Source organism: Podarcis bocagei (genome assembly GCF_964188305.1).
Source record: "Podarcis bocagei genome assembly, chromosome: 8".
Taxonomy (NCBI): domain Eukaryota; kingdom Metazoa; phylum Chordata; class Lepidosauria; order Squamata; family Lacertidae; genus Podarcis; species Podarcis bocagei.
In genome coordinates, this window is record NC_138133.1 from 51,389,748 (window position 1) to 51,405,240 (window position 15,493).

The 15,493-nt window shown below is 38.9% G+C and overlaps 1 protein-coding gene across 1 annotated transcript in view; it reads right to left on the reverse strand.

Moving 5' to 3' along the window:
* PRKDC (protein kinase, DNA-activated, catalytic subunit) overlaps positions 1 to 15,493 on the reverse strand; it is an 87,172-nt gene that overhangs the window by 61,466 nt on the left and 10,213 nt on the right. The window contains exons 13-26 of the mRNA XM_081205378.1: positions 15,069 to 15,237; positions 14,172 to 14,221; positions 13,325 to 13,462; positions 12,213 to 12,365; positions 10,546 to 10,661; positions 10,060 to 10,219; positions 8,732 to 8,818; positions 8,417 to 8,536; positions 7,821 to 7,980; positions 7,202 to 7,308; positions 5,854 to 5,944; positions 3,375 to 3,538; positions 2,580 to 2,732; positions 511 to 618 (exon numbers count right to left, since the gene is read on the reverse strand). Coding sequence (XP_081061504.1) covers positions 511 to 618; positions 2,580 to 2,732; positions 3,375 to 3,538; positions 5,854 to 5,944; positions 7,202 to 7,308; positions 7,821 to 7,980; positions 8,417 to 8,536; positions 8,732 to 8,818; positions 10,060 to 10,219; positions 10,546 to 10,661; positions 12,213 to 12,365; positions 13,325 to 13,462; positions 14,172 to 14,221; positions 15,069 to 15,237 — 1,776 coding nt within the window. The remainder of the gene's footprint in view (positions 1 to 510; positions 619 to 2,579; positions 2,733 to 3,374; positions 3,539 to 5,853; positions 5,945 to 7,201; positions 7,309 to 7,820; positions 7,981 to 8,416; positions 8,537 to 8,731; positions 8,819 to 10,059; positions 10,220 to 10,545; positions 10,662 to 12,212; positions 12,366 to 13,324; positions 13,463 to 14,171; positions 14,222 to 15,068; positions 15,238 to 15,493) is intronic.

The following is a 15,493-nucleotide window of genomic DNA, read 5'->3' on the forward strand; positions in this document are numbered from 1 at the left end:
CGAAGCAAGCCCATAGGGAAATTCGTCTTGCGAAGCGCCTCCGAAACAGAAAACCCTTTCGTCTTGCGGGTTTTCCGTCTTGCGAGGCATTCGTCTTGCGGGGTACCACTGTACTTTTCATCCTAAATTTATACAGGAAAATATCTCAAGGTCTACTTTGAGACTGTCTTATGGTTCTAATAATTGTCCAAAATTTCTTTCACATTCTGCTTGCAAACAGACTGAAAACAGGTTTCTGGTTGTTTTTTTTAAAGGATTATTTTGTGATTAGCGTAATACAGATTTTTTAAAAAATAAAACTTAGCTGGAATCCTGCATGCTTCGAGACAGTAAAAAACAAATCAAAGAACAAGATTGCCCACATCACTGAACTGAAAGTGAATCAATGGTATATGCCAAGACAAATAAAATCTTCTCACCAAAAAAGCCTGAGAATTAGAGCATGAAGTGTTTATAAACATCTTTGATGAAAAATATTGATTATTCATCTTGCAATTACTGATTACCTACCAAAATTGCTTCCAGTAATGCCACAGTATCTTGACTTTCAAACTTTTTGTTGTTTGTGAACCAGTGAATTAACTCCATAACTAGTGTCCCGTAGAGTTGTCTTGTAACCTAAAAGGGGGGGAAAACATTGTGTTCTATGTTTGACAGGTACACTGTAGATCAGAGGTTTTCAACCTTTATGAGTCCACAGCTCCCTTGACCAACTATATTCTTTCTGCGGCACCCCTGTGGACCTCAGGAGCCCAATTATGTCACCCCTTGCATGCAGAGCTGGCAGCCTCTCACCCTTTTTCAAACACCCTCCCTTGTGGAGTGTTCCCTCAACCTCCTCTTCTTGGGAGTCCTTTGGGCAGCTGCTTCCATCCCTGGTCTTTGAGCAGCCCCCCACCACCCTGCCCCAAAGAGAGGTGCCTCCCAGAGGAACCATTAGCCTCTGGTGCCTGTAGCCAGGGCTGCCACAATAAACAGCTGTGCAAGCCTTTGGGAGGCAGAGACACAAGAGGGCATCAGAGAAGGGAGGGAAAGAGGGACAGAGGCCAGTGTTGCCTGTGGCACCCTTGACCATCATTCAAGGCACCCCAGGCTGCCATAGCACACTGGTTGAAAACCACTGCGGTAGATGATTTCTCATCAACTAATTCCCAGCACACCTTGGGGCTTTCCCCAGAAGTTCATGTTTAGCAACCTGAATAAAGGACTGAACAAAACTGACAAAACTGAAATGTTTTTTGTTGGGTTTTTTTTATCTAAAGCAATCCAGACAAACCATGAGCTATAGTCAAGGTGTTTGTGGTTTGATGGGGGGAATCAAAAGCCCAGGTTCATACACAATGTGTATGAACCCCAAACCCCAGTTCAGCTTCAGGAAGCATTACAAGCATTACAGTAGCATTACAGTAGCAGGACCAGGGAGGAGTGAAGTGGCCACAATTTTTGCCACAAGGACCTGCAAACTCATGCTTAGCTGTTCTTTGTCTTAAGTGTCACATGTAAACTGGACCTGTGTGTATTTCCATTATTGCCGTTTTGGATAAAGGTTTGTTGATATAAATCAGAACACAGCTTTTCCTTTTCAGTTTCATAAGTTTACAATTTGTATTCTACCGCTACATAAAACTTCAAAAAATGCCTTTATGATAACTTTAGGAAAATGTGTTTCACTCCACAGGTATTTGAAGAAGAAAAAAAGTGTCATTTTTAAACAAAATTGCAACTTCTTTTAGCCATAAGGCATCTTGAATTCCATGCAGATTTGTGAATGTTTTCATATGGTTCTTGATTCATCCATCTATCTTAATCATTTCAAGGGACTGAGTTTTATAAAGAAGGAAGCAAAAAAATAAGAGAGATACAGTGGTGCCTCGAAAGACGAAAATAATTCGTTCCGCGAGTCTTTTCGTCTTGCGATGTTTTTCGTCTTGCGAAGCACGGTCCGTCGCAACTGCGCCTCTTCAAGCGGCTTTAAAAAAAAAGCGCAAGACATTTTCGTCTTGCGAAGCAAGCCCATAGGGAAATTCGTCTAGCGAAGCAACGCAAAACCGAAAAACCCTTTCATCTAGCGAGTTTTTCGTCTTGCGAGGCATTCGTCTTGCGGGGCACCACTGTACTCCAAAAAGTACAGGAATTTCCTGAAGGCTAAGAGGCCTTTGTGTGTTATACAGAACACCTGAGCATTTGGGAGTATGAGTGTTTTTGGGGCAACTCCTTTGAGATTAAACCATGTATTGCCTAGACTATTCAAAATATCTTTATTTTGAGAGTTGATCTCTCAGTCTCTTGTATCCTAGTATGACACTCTAACAATTACACCACATTGGATCTCTATTATGGCACACTGGCTCTATCTATACTGCGAGTATCCTCTAAATTTTAAATACATTTTCCCCTTCTCCCCAGTTTCCATGGTTCACAAGATATAAAACACACACAAAAACTGGTTTATGGGGGAGGTGGCTGAAAAATATACTGAAATCCAAAATAACCCCAACAGCTTCTACCAAATATTTAAACAGAAATAAAGAGCTAACCATCTAAAATTGATTTCAAGCAACAAAAGTTCTTTAACTTGCCTGGTCCACATCACAGGCAAGTCGAAGCAATACAGGAAATGTATGTTTATACAGGTGAAACATTGGTGGAGAAGTCTGTTGTCCTTCGGGTATTTGAGCAGCTTTCCCCAGCATACACACAACTATGCTGTGTAAGAGCTCACAAGCTGCAACCTGGAAAAGGAGATCTAATCTGTCATCTCAGTTAAATACTTCCACAAAGAAATAAACACAGAACAAGGAGACTTCCAGGGATAATTTCCAGGCCTTTGTTAAAAAGAAGCCAGTGGAATTTCCAGTCATGCCCCATTGCTTGGAAAATGTACTTTACTAATCCAAGATTGGGTTGGATTCTCAATTAAGCTGTAGTTATTAAAATTGAGGGCTGATCAAAGACTCTGAGCTAACGCTAAACACTAAGAAGCTAAAACCCCTTTCTTATTTTAACAAGAGCTGTCTTACACTTTGCAGAAATTGATAACTTAAATATTATCTTTATTTGTTACATTTCTATCCCACCTTTCCTCCAATGCATATACCGTAACAAGAGAGAGAGAAATAAAGAATAGCAGGGTCATTATGTTATGCCAAGGTTTCACAAACTTGGGTCATCGTCAGTTTTTGGACTACAATTCCCATCATCCCTGACCACTGGTCCTGCTAGTTAGGGATGATGGGAGTTGTAGTCCAACAACAGCTGGAGACCAAAGTTTGGGAAACCCTGTATTATGGTACGGTATATTAAGCACAATTCAGCATTTTCTGCATAGCTCATTAAAAGCATCAGTTTGATTGCATAAGCAGCAATCCTAATACCTTTGTCTGCCTGTCACTAGCAGAAAGAGCCAATTCAGTGACACGGGGCAAGAATAAATCCAAGTAGATAACAGGCTTCATATCAGCAAATGGAACTGCAAAGCTCAGGCGTTTCTCTGTGTCCCAAGATACAAATTTCTTCATATTTTCCTCTGTAGAAGCAGCTAGTATATTTGGAAAAGAGCACCAAAAAAACACTCAGTTGTGTTAAGCAGATAACAAGACATTTCAACCTAGGCTTAAAACAGTCAGTTTTTATCAGATGCTATTCTGAAGCAGAGCTGTATCCTAAATATTTCAATATCTATTTAAATTCCTGAATCATTCTTCAATAATAGCAAATGTTCTCTTTGCAGAATATATTAGGTACACATTTGCCACGTTGTTGACTGAATACTAGACATTCAATACTAGACATTTAATAAGGTTAAGGATGGTTTTCCAGTTCAACCAGAAGCAAAGGTTGTTTGGCTTTTTAAGATCACCTTAATAACATTTCTGAAATTGCTCTAAGTTGTTTACCCTAAAGCAATGACCATACTTCAGGTTGAAGGTTTGCGGGAAAATGCTGAAATACACTTCCAACCATTTTTATTTTGCAATGGTCATGTTAATTTAGTATGATCTTTGTTGCAAAAAACAAGTTTTAGACACATCTTGGTCATAGTACAAATTCTGGAAGAGGGAAAAAAGCAAAGAATTTGGACAAATTTCTGAGCAGAAATGTTGAGCTACATCAAATGAAAAACCGAAGACAATTAGAAGATTAAGTCTCAGGACCTAGGTCAGATTCAAGTATCAAAGCAAAACAGCAAGTCCAACAGAATGCACAAGCTATGTGCTTAAGAAGTCCTGGCCAGTTTAGAAAATTTAGATTACTTCAAACTGTGCACAAGTATACTGAAAGTACTGCTTCTGAATGAATAAATAAGGCCATGCCTTAGCAGGCTCAAATCCTAAGTTTGTTTACTCAGAAGCCCACTGAGAGAAGATTGCAGGATGTTTAGTAAAGCTGCAAAAAGAACCTTTCAACCTGATGCTAATCATGTTCATTCATAATTTCTGTTATTTCTACAAGGCTTATTTCCAAGTAAATATGTTTAACATTGCAGCCTCTGAGATTTTCTTGAGTAAAAAACCAGACAAGGCTAACCAGAGCCAATCACATTTAATTTGAACCAATTTAACAATATTGAGGCTCATGCAGACCCAATTCCAACCTCACATTTGGCATGCATTAATGGTTTTGAAAATACTTCTATGGATGGACACACATGAAATCATTTCCAGGAACACATCATCCATGCATCTTGTCCAAAAACAGTTGTGAACTAATCCCACGAAGAATCCAGCATTCTGCTCATGGGCTTATCTTTGACAAAAGGACATGAGACAGCATTTACTAGCACACACTTTCATCAATGTAACACCATGGGAATAATTTCCAAAGTCACCCTGTAGAATCTACAATGTAGATGCATACAGAACTACCATTCAAAGCATGATGGTAGTCATGCAACATGTTTAGGATCTTTCCCATAATGAACACAAAGGTAGTCAAGCTGTGGTCCAACCACCAAGTGTACATGAGCCCAAAGATTCACCTTGTAGCTATGTTTGAATTTTTAAAAACTCTAATCTGAGTTGTTCCTGAGTCTCTCTGTACCCCTCCTCTCTGTAATTCAGGTTCTGAGCTGATCTGTGCTCCCCATTCACTATAGTAAGAATGTAAAAAAAGCTATTTCCCTTTTGGCCAAAGTGAATCAAATTTATAGGCAGAGGAGCCCCTCCAGAAAGGATCAAGTCTGCCAAATTGCAGACAAATGGGTTCAGGGGCTTTTTGTGGGGTAAGTCAAGTGCATTGATTTCCTTCTTAATATACTGACAGAGAGGAGGGGGAAGCAGGGGATCTGTCTCTTGCTCTGACTTTTTTAAAAATAATGAAGAGGTAGCTGAGTGATGTGTACCCTTGCACATTTAAAACTTTGCAACTTTCGATGGACCTCAAAGGCGTCTAATAAGTTTTATAAAATGAAGCTGTCCATAACACTGCCTGTGGAATTCTGAAGAGCTGGGGGGGGGCGCTATTAAAGCAAAGCAACCTTTTTATTAAAGAAAAGTAAATTTTAAGCTGCTGCACTTAAAAATTAAATAAAATAAACCTTTGAACAGACTCACTTCTTGGAAAGCCCATGGACCTACACAGTAAAGTACAGAAACAGAGGAACACAAAGCTTGGGGGGGGGGGCCTTGATCCAATCCAAGAGGGTTTTATTGACATTCAATATGGACTCATAGGGAGGAAAGAATCACCTTGTTATTCAGTCCCTGGAGAGAGCAGATTAAACCTTTACTACCCATATTTCACTCATGGGCACCCTGAAGCATAGAAGCCAACATGTCTCAAAAGCATACTTGCCTACCAGATAAATCAGAATGTCATTTACTTTTAGCATTTCAAAACAGATTTAGCACTCACCAGTAACTAAATTCCGATTAATCTGTCCCCCCAGAAATCCAAGAAGGCGTACAACTCTAGCCCGTACTGCTTCCAATGACAGATCCTCCTCCTAGATAAAATATGATTGCAAGAAGGAATTCCTCAAAAGTTGTTTTTGTTTAAAGGCATTTTTTGTACATTTTTTAAAAAGAAAGAAAATAATTCAGAATTTGCATTTTAACCTGTATTTTAAATTGGGTCCATCCGTCCCCCATTATGTTTTTACTATAATTTTACTGGTGTTAGCTGCCCTGAGACCAGCTCTGGCTGGGGAGGGCAGGGTATAAATAAAATTTATTATTATTAATTCTATAAGACTCCAATATTTCACAACAAAGCTGTCAAAAGAAAGAAAAGAAGAAGGAAAGAGACGCTGTTGTATGGTAGTTCTTGCTATGAAACACTGAAATCTCCCAAAATTTTAATTCTTAGCAGTGTGGACTATCTCTCTGTTCCTGAAAGAACACTGTAATCCTATCCACACTTACCCTGGAGTATGTTCCATTGAACTTGGTGGAACTTACTTCTGAGTAGACACACACAGAATTGCTTAGTAAACACACTTTTCTTGAAGCCCAGACTCTCAAAATTAGCATCCAGTCTTCAAATTAATTTAACCAGCAAAGTGCTGCTGAAATCAGTACAGCTCTAGATAATACAATGCATTTATCTTCCAACCATTATTATACCATGATATCAATTCATTTTTTTCTTCGTTAACTGCTAGAATTTTCAGACTGCTGACTGTAAAATTGAAATTTCACTGAAAACTGGATTACACTGTTTGGATCTTGTAAATAGTTGCAGGACTGACCATAAAGTATTTTGGAAATCATACAGGTTAAAAATGTGTAAATCAAGGTGGACAGTTGAGCAGAGTTCTGCAGCAAGAACCTCTCAGTATCGAAAACAACAAATTGTGGACTTGGATGTTCCAAAGCTAATTACATAAAACATATGACACGTCGTAACTGTGATTCAAGTACTGTATTCTGCATTCACAAGCAAATATCACATTGTGATTATCCGACTGTATAAACAAATTAAGTATAAATCAGCTATGTGTGAGCCCGGCTTCGGCTGGGGAGGGCGGGATCCAAATAAAATTTATTATTATTGTTGTTATTATTATTATTATTTCTTTTAAGTAACTGTGGATAAGTATATCCACTTGAGTATTTATCCGATACACAAAAAATTATCTTTGTAATAAGACTATGCATAATTATATAATGTATAAAAACACGTATGTCTAAATAAGAAAAAGTATGCTTTGATCTTCCGATGGAAAATATAATTATTTTTAAAGGGCAGGAGGGAATTTTACCAGTGCAAGGCTCTTTGCTTTCTTCAGACGCTGGATGACTACTTTGTTCAATCCCTTCTGAACTGCCCGAGAAAGTTTCTTCACCTCCCAATTACTCTGAGATTCATCTAATTTTCAAGAAACAATATATTAATGGTCACTTATTGTATTTATGAAAGTACAGTAGGTGTATTTTAAAACATTCCTGAGAACCAGAGAACCACTGTCTGTCAGAATAGGCAATATTGGGCTAGATGAAGGAACAGTCTGACCTGGTATAATGCAGCTTCCTAATATATATTACTACTTGCCATTTATTTGTTTTCTATTTATAACTTCAACTAAAATCTCTCAACTGCAAGGTGACAAAAGAGCAGGTTGTCCAGCTGTTGTTGGACTACAAATCCCATCATCCTTAGCTAGCAGGACCAGTGGTCAGCGATGATGGGAACTGTAGTCCAAAAACAGCTGGAGAGCCAAGTTTGGGAAACCCTGCACTACAGTATATAACAATGAATGATTAAAAAAAATCCCAAATTCAAACCACTCCACAATATGGTTAGTCCAACACTGGTATGTTTAACACCTTAACACCTTTAAAAAGTCTTACCATTTTCCTGTATTGATTTTTAGCATGTACCTGTCAATGTAGAAATTTTCAAATAGCCATCAAGGCAAGGCAAGATGTCCTTGTAGTAAGGCTGCATTATATATCTGGGAATATGGGCTGACCAGTCTTCCAGGGCATCCAGTGCTGCATCAGCCATTGGGGTATAGCTAAGGCCCTGTTTAAAAGCATTCTGCACAGACAGCATAAAGAAAACAGATATTTAGAGCTCCAAATATATCCCTTTTACAATATATTTGAGTCTTTGGATGTAAGTATTCTATTGCCCAATATTGCAAAATGCATACCAAGTTATAATTTTAGTACACTTACTCCTAGAATGAGATACAGATTAAGTATGGTGGTCAGCACAGACAAATAAAACTATGAACAGCACACATGGTTGCCATACAAATCTGACATTCAAACTTTGGGTTTCCCCACTAATTCACCAATGGTGACAATGCAGATGTTAAAAGGCTGTAATTCGATACACACTTACCTCTCATTTAGTTCAGTAGGACTGACGTCTGAGTAAACATACATAGGATCATGCTGCAAATTCCACCAAAACAAGTATATATGCAAGGGGGAAATGACTGTATTGCTTATTCACCATACTGACCCACCTGCAAAGCAGGAATGTATGCTTTAATATCCAGCATGATGATGTCATGCGGCAAGGAAAGCACAAAAATAAGACAGGATGCCAATAGTTCGTCTTTGTACTGCTTCATTTTTGCTGTTACCTAAATTGAGAAAAATGGAATAATGTTAAGAACTACCTGACGTTCAAATCATCTTGACAAACGTCTTATGTTGGACAAGCAAGTAAAATACACCAATCTTTTGAAATGAATTGATTTAAATACAAATTTACTTATTACACGTAACTCAAAAGACTCAACACATATTTCAAAGAAATATCACAGAGAATGTGTCACCTCTTTTCCAAATTTTGCAAATAAAGCAAAGCAGGAATTCTTCTCTGGATCTTCATAACATTTCTTTTCACTCTTTGGACCGACACCCTGAGAAACAAAAGAACATGCAGAATTGTACAAACTGCGTCAGTCTTCTCTTAGTGTTCCATTTTTAAAAAAAGAATCAACTGAATAATGTCATATAATTGAGGGAATCCATGCACCCACCCATGTGTGCAGGATTCATAGATTATGTCCTTTACATGAGGCTGGCTTTGAAGACTATATGGGAACCGCAACTGGTTCAGAACACAGCAGACAGCGCTAGCAGTAAAGGATGTATCCTGCCAGTTCTCAAGATAGAATCTCTTAGAGTTAAGTTGTTTCCGGGCAAAATTTCAAGTGCTGCTGTTCACCTATAAAGTCCTGTGTTCCTGACACAGTCAAGAAAGATTAGGGATTCTGCTGGTTTACCGGCGACCTCACTGCCCAAATGTTCTCAGATGCAGTGTTGAGGACTCCCAGACTTCTGGGGAACTTCAACATCCATGCCTAAACGACTGGCTCTGGGGTGGCTCAGGACTTCATGGCTGCCAAGACAACTGTAGGGATGGCCCAACATGCCATTGGCCCAATGTAACAGGCCGCATTCTGGACCTTGCTTTCTCAACTGGGCAAGAAAAGGGTGATCTGAAAGTGGGGGATATTGACATCAGCCCCTTGTCATGGCCAGATCACTTCCTGTTGAGATTTAGGCTTTCAGCACCTTTTCCCTTCTGCAGAGATGGGGGACTTATTGAGATGGTCGACCCTTGGAGGCTAATGGATCCAATGGGTTTCCAGAAGGCTCTGTGGTTTTTTTCTGGCTAATATGACTGGTGTTCCTGTCGAAACCCTGGAATGTGTGCAGGTGGTCCAATAAATAACTTGGGCTCAATCTGTTTAGGGCTTTAAAAGGTCAAAACCAGCAGTTTAATTTGGCCCAGGAATGCACAGATAACCAGCTCAGCTGATATAATAAAGAGGTGTTACAGATGCTGTCTGCCTTGCCCCCAGTATGACTTTAGCAGCCATGTTCTGGAGCCTCTGAAGTTTCTGAACAGCCCCAAATAGGGCACACTACAGTAGTACAGTCCAGTTATACCCAGAGCATAAACCACTGTGGTAAGGTTAGTCCCTTTCCCAGAACTACCGACGGGTACAAAAATACAAAAAAAATCTTAACTATTAAAATGAAAACAATCATGATTATATCAAGCACATATGCAACACAAGTACAGAGCAGCATAACATTAACTTTATCTTGAACAAATAATAGGTAATTACCCTCCTTACAAGAGTTATCTCACCTGAAAGTATTTTGTTTTTTTAGCAATTTTCATGGCAATAGACAGCATTTTGTAAAATCCACTAATAAAGGGTAACCGCGTTGACTGTATGATTAGCTCATAAGCAAATGAATAAACCCAAGGCACAAAATACTCAACGTGCTTCTCTGGGAGGATGTCTCTGCAGAGATAAAGAGAATAGCAAGCAATGAATTGAAGTCACACAGTCACACAGTCACACACACACACACACACACACACACACACACACACACCGCAATAAAGCTACAGGCCCAGGGTGCCCTGTTCTAAGCAGGAGATCACTATGTCTATTCCACCCATTCACAAACACTGCCAGCAAACAATGAATAGGCCATGCCATTTCCAGACAGGAGTTTGGCTGCCCACTGGCCCCAGCATAATATAAACTGTACCAGCACAATATAACTGAATTTTATGTCTCACATGTGTTCTGCATTTCCTTGAAATACACACAACAGAACATACCTACAAAACTCCACTAGGTTAATGAAGGCTGTAAAGTCTTTAGGCTTGTTTGGCTGAAGGTTTGCAGCTGGATCGGAAGTAGGAATGGTGAGATCAACATCAGCTACACTTCCATCCTGAGAGAAGAAAATCAGAAGTATGCACAGTTTTTGAATGGCAAGCAGCTTTTTCTTCCACAGCGCGAAGAGCACTTACAGAGCACCTACTTGCCATCTATGGCATTATTTGAACCACACGAAAGGTTTTTTATTCTCAACACCCAGTCTTTGCAACCAGGTTAGGCTGGATAGCGTTTGCATGTATCTCTCCTACTTGTCTCTATTTTTCTTTAATTTAACATATATACAATCTCTTCGATGAAGGCATGTTGGAAAAAAATGAATTATTCTACAATTAATTAGAATCCTATAGAAAAGCAGTGCTGCAAAAAGTATCCTATTTGTTGAATTTTATTGCTACTTATGGCATTTTAATCTAGCGGGAATTTTGTGGATGTTTATTTTAAATACGATGGGTTCTTTAAATGAAGTATCAGTTCATTTTTAGGACTCCCTTAAATATAATGGGCCAAATTCACCTAACAAGACCCATCCACACTAGATCTGAATAAGGACTTCCGCTTACACAATGCAACTTCCCCACTTCACATATCCTCTCAGTAAGTGGGTCTGGGAAGATTGGGAGAACTCCTGGAACAACGTGGGAGGGGGGATAATTCTGCCTGGCAAGTTGAAATACATTTGTAGACGGGACAGTTAGACATTGAATTCCATGCACTATAACATTCTCACAAACGCCTTCGGGAAAGGAGAAATAAAAACTGAAATATCTGCTATTCATGGCAATTTGTACTTCTACAAATTATATCTGCTTATGTCTCCACTCCCATAAAGTAACTCAATTCAGCATCTGATCATGTATACTTTCTTCCTAAACCCTCCTGTTGTTGGATTCTACAATGCGGTATATAATTTAGATTATGAGCTTTTTAGTCTTAAGAACTGTTATAAATATTGCACTTGGGTTTACAGCCCTACCCATCCTAATGGCTTTTTAAAGATGGGCTATAAAACTTTAATGAAAACTATGGCTTCATCTAGATGTAACCCTAAACCAGTTTAGTGCTATGTGAGCAATCTCCAAACTCTTGTGCTTCTCCTTTGAAACATGTTCTGACTCTGCTTTGTCTAGACAAAGCCAAGTTAAAAGTAACCACATGATAGTCCCAACTCAGACAAATTAAACTTCAGTTAGTCGAAAACAAAAATGGATGCATCTGATTCCCACCTAAAGGTTGTACCAGGGAAAGCACAAGCTCAAAGCTCATTTATGCTGGGAAAGCCAACGTGGTGCCCTCCAAATGATACTGGACTAAAATTGCCATTCTCTCCAGAAAACATGGCAAATGGTCAGAGATGATGGGAGATGTTGTAGCCCAACAACATCTGGTGGGCACCACATTGACTATCCTTATGCATCACTAAATTATTGCTTACTGTTGTGTAAACAGATACATGTATGAATAATGTAACAGTAAATCAATTTTCATTTGTTGAAAGTGCACCCTGAACCCGTTATATGGGCAGAAATGCAAAAGGTGAGAAGGTGAGAAGGTAAGAGAGAGAGAGAGAGAGAGGGAGAGACTATTTTCAAATATCCAGTCTTACCTTCTCTTCCCTAATGTTCTGTTTCTGAACTGTAAGATCCAACTTTTCAATTACTTTTAGGATAGACTTTATGAGTTCATCATATAACAACCGATTTAGAGACTGTAGAGGTGAATTTGCAATTAGAAACGTTTCATCTGTGAACAGAGAGTCCTACATTGGAGAACAGAAGAACATATTTTTAGTTATGTCAGAGTTTATTCCGAAATTACAGACCAAGTAATTTCCAGTACAAGCCAAGCCAATGTTTAAGAACTTCTGAGGAAGTCCTGCTGATTGTTCCACAACTTACTGTCACTTAATGACAGTGTAGAAGCAGGCCTTCTTGACAATAACACTTACCACCTAGAAGGTCCTCCCTCAGCTAATTTTTGAAGTAGAGTCAGCAATAGCCTTTAAACATGTCTTAAAAACATATATGTATGCCCAAGCTTCTCTATTCTTAACTGTTTATTTTTTTGTTTTATAACTTGGACTACTGCAAAGCACTGCACATGGGGCTGTCACTGAAGGAGGTCCAGAGGCTGCAGCTAATGCAGAATGTGGCAGCCAGCATGCCAAGTGGGACAGTCTGATGGATCATGGATCAACAGTCCTGGCTGCCAGTGAGCTACCAGGCCCAATTCAAGATGTTAGTAGCAGCATATAAAACCCCCAAACAGCTTGAGATCCCATTACCCCCAAAAAAGAACCTCTCTCAGCATAAACCATATTAGGACCTACAATCAGTAGAGGTCCTGTTGTTAGTGCTGCTACTAGAGCTGCCCAGCTGTTGGCGAACCATGACAGGTCCTTTTGGGTGGCAGTTACCTCACCAAGAAGGGCATTTCACAAATGGGTATCCATGTCTCCCTTATTGACAACATTTAGGAGGAAGTTTAGCATATTCCTGTTCACTGAGGCATGAGCAGGCAGAAAGAGACTGCACCTGGCAACCTTGAAATTATTCACTGTGAGTGTATGACTGTATTTTAAAATATTTTTATTTTCTTTTAATTGGTATTGTTTTGTGGGAAAATGAATACAACAGAAACGAAAAGCATTTAAGTAAAGCGTAATCACTGAATCATAATTTTTTTAATTAAAGACCCAGCATTAGTGGTTTCTTTTACCTTCATTGTGTCACAGCTCAGTAAACTTCTAAAAAGATCCAAGTAATCCTTGTATGTAGGCACCTTCCATTTCCCAGCTCGAACTTCTCCAGATATAGGAGGCTCTTCTGAACTAGAAACGTTTTTTCCAGAATATTCCTAGAAGGCAACATAATACTGAATATCTCTACATAGCTTATCCTAGTATAGCAGAAATGAACACTGCCTAATTCAGAAGCATATATAAGTGATAGAAGAGCACACAGGGCCACTGTACCAAGACATGTCAAGGGCATTCTCATGTGAAGTGCCCCATCTTAGAAATGTATAATATTTCAAATAATACACATTCACATACTTAAAACAAGGTAAAGCGAGATACTTCAAGTGATCAGCAGGAAATTTCACTTCATATGGTATTTTAATGCTTAACGTTCAAGCAAGACCCACTTCTTTAGTCCCCAAAGTTAGTTTTCTACAATTATAGTATTAACCAAATGATCTAATGTTTGATCTCTCACTCAGGCCCCCCCTCTGATATTTCCAGTAAACAAAGAAAGGGCATTCGAGAAGGGGAAACCCAAGTAGTGTTCATCAAGAGAGAAAAAGAACAGTTACTGAAGAAAATATATCGGTTACATTCCTGGTGGGTGAGCAGTATAGGGCACCATGCAAAAATGGATGCACATTTTCATGAGGGGACTATGGCAAGTGAGGGGAAACCCTAGCAATTTATGAAGCTGGCAATCTGTTAATAAATGCACCCCTTGGAAGAAAAAGAGGGCAACAAAACATTTTTGTACAGAACACAAGTAATAAGGATACACAAACACAAAACCTTATTCAGCAAAACTTCAACAACACTTACCGTTGAGAAGACTACTGGCTTAGAACAGACTCTGATTAAACCTTGATGCACTGAAAAAGAAGGTATTTCAATATTTAAGAAAACACATCAAGAAGGTGGACTAAAAAGTGTCTGAATATTCTAGTATCTTTCTGGCACTGAAAATGAACCCCAAATCAGCAACTGTTGTCATTACCAAGTTGCTTTATTAGTTACCAGGTTATACTGAGGCCTAAATATGTGCAGTGGTGTTTTTTTAAAAAAAGTTTAAAAGTTTAAAAGAAAACAAAATAAACACACACACACACACACACACAAACATAAACCCCCCCACCTCTAGACCAAAGAAAGGATCTGGCAAGACAGCTGAGCTATTGTAAGATTCATTCTTGTTATGGGTCCAATCACTGCATTTCTTCTAGGAAAAGAAGGTGCAGGTACTGTATGCCCTTAAGAACCCCCAGAAAAAAAGCACTGGGTCCAATGCAGAAGACACCATATTTGTCCTACATAGGACATGAGGCATTCATAACATTAACTGATATTTACCACATTTTAAAAATACTTTTTGCATCAATGTAAATTTGATTACAAGTGAAACTAAAATAGTAAAGTTATACTAAGGCATGTACATTTGTATTAGGCACTGCAGAAAAGTTAGCAAATGAATTCTGTTTCTTGCCAAATTCAGTTTCCAATTTACTTTCAAGCAGAATCACATACGAATTGCCCATATATGCAATATAACCTAAAAAGTCATTGTGCCTTGTACTCATTACACTGACTGTGACACTGCAGAATATGTCAGAAACTCCACTGGTGTAATTTTCTATTACCCTTACTTTTCAAGTCTCTCAAACCTGAACTAGTCCTGCAATAAAGAACAAAGCTTGTTTTGAGACAATCGACAAAACTCACCCACAGTGCTCATAAAACTCCACAGCACAGGGCCTTTTCCTGCCAGGGCTAAAAAAACCTTTATAATGGATTTACAACACTGAAACTGCATTTTCATACTATATTGTGGGAAGCTATCTATTTGCACCACAATCAGACGTTCCAGAACTGGAGTATATACTTCAGGAATCTAGAAGAAGAACAGTGGCATATTAGGAGATAGCAGCTACACATTCACTAAAAATCTTCAAGATTATTTTTCAAATGGGAGGGGTTGTAGGTTTTGTTTTTTAGTGAGAGAGAAAATTTGCATCACCCTCATCACAAATAAGAGTCGTACAAGTAGAGTCATTCTCCATCCTCCCCTCTACACATGTTCTATTTTCCCCCTCCACAACAGTTACGGTGCATTTGGTGGTCACTGAGCATGCTCAGTTCTCACGAAG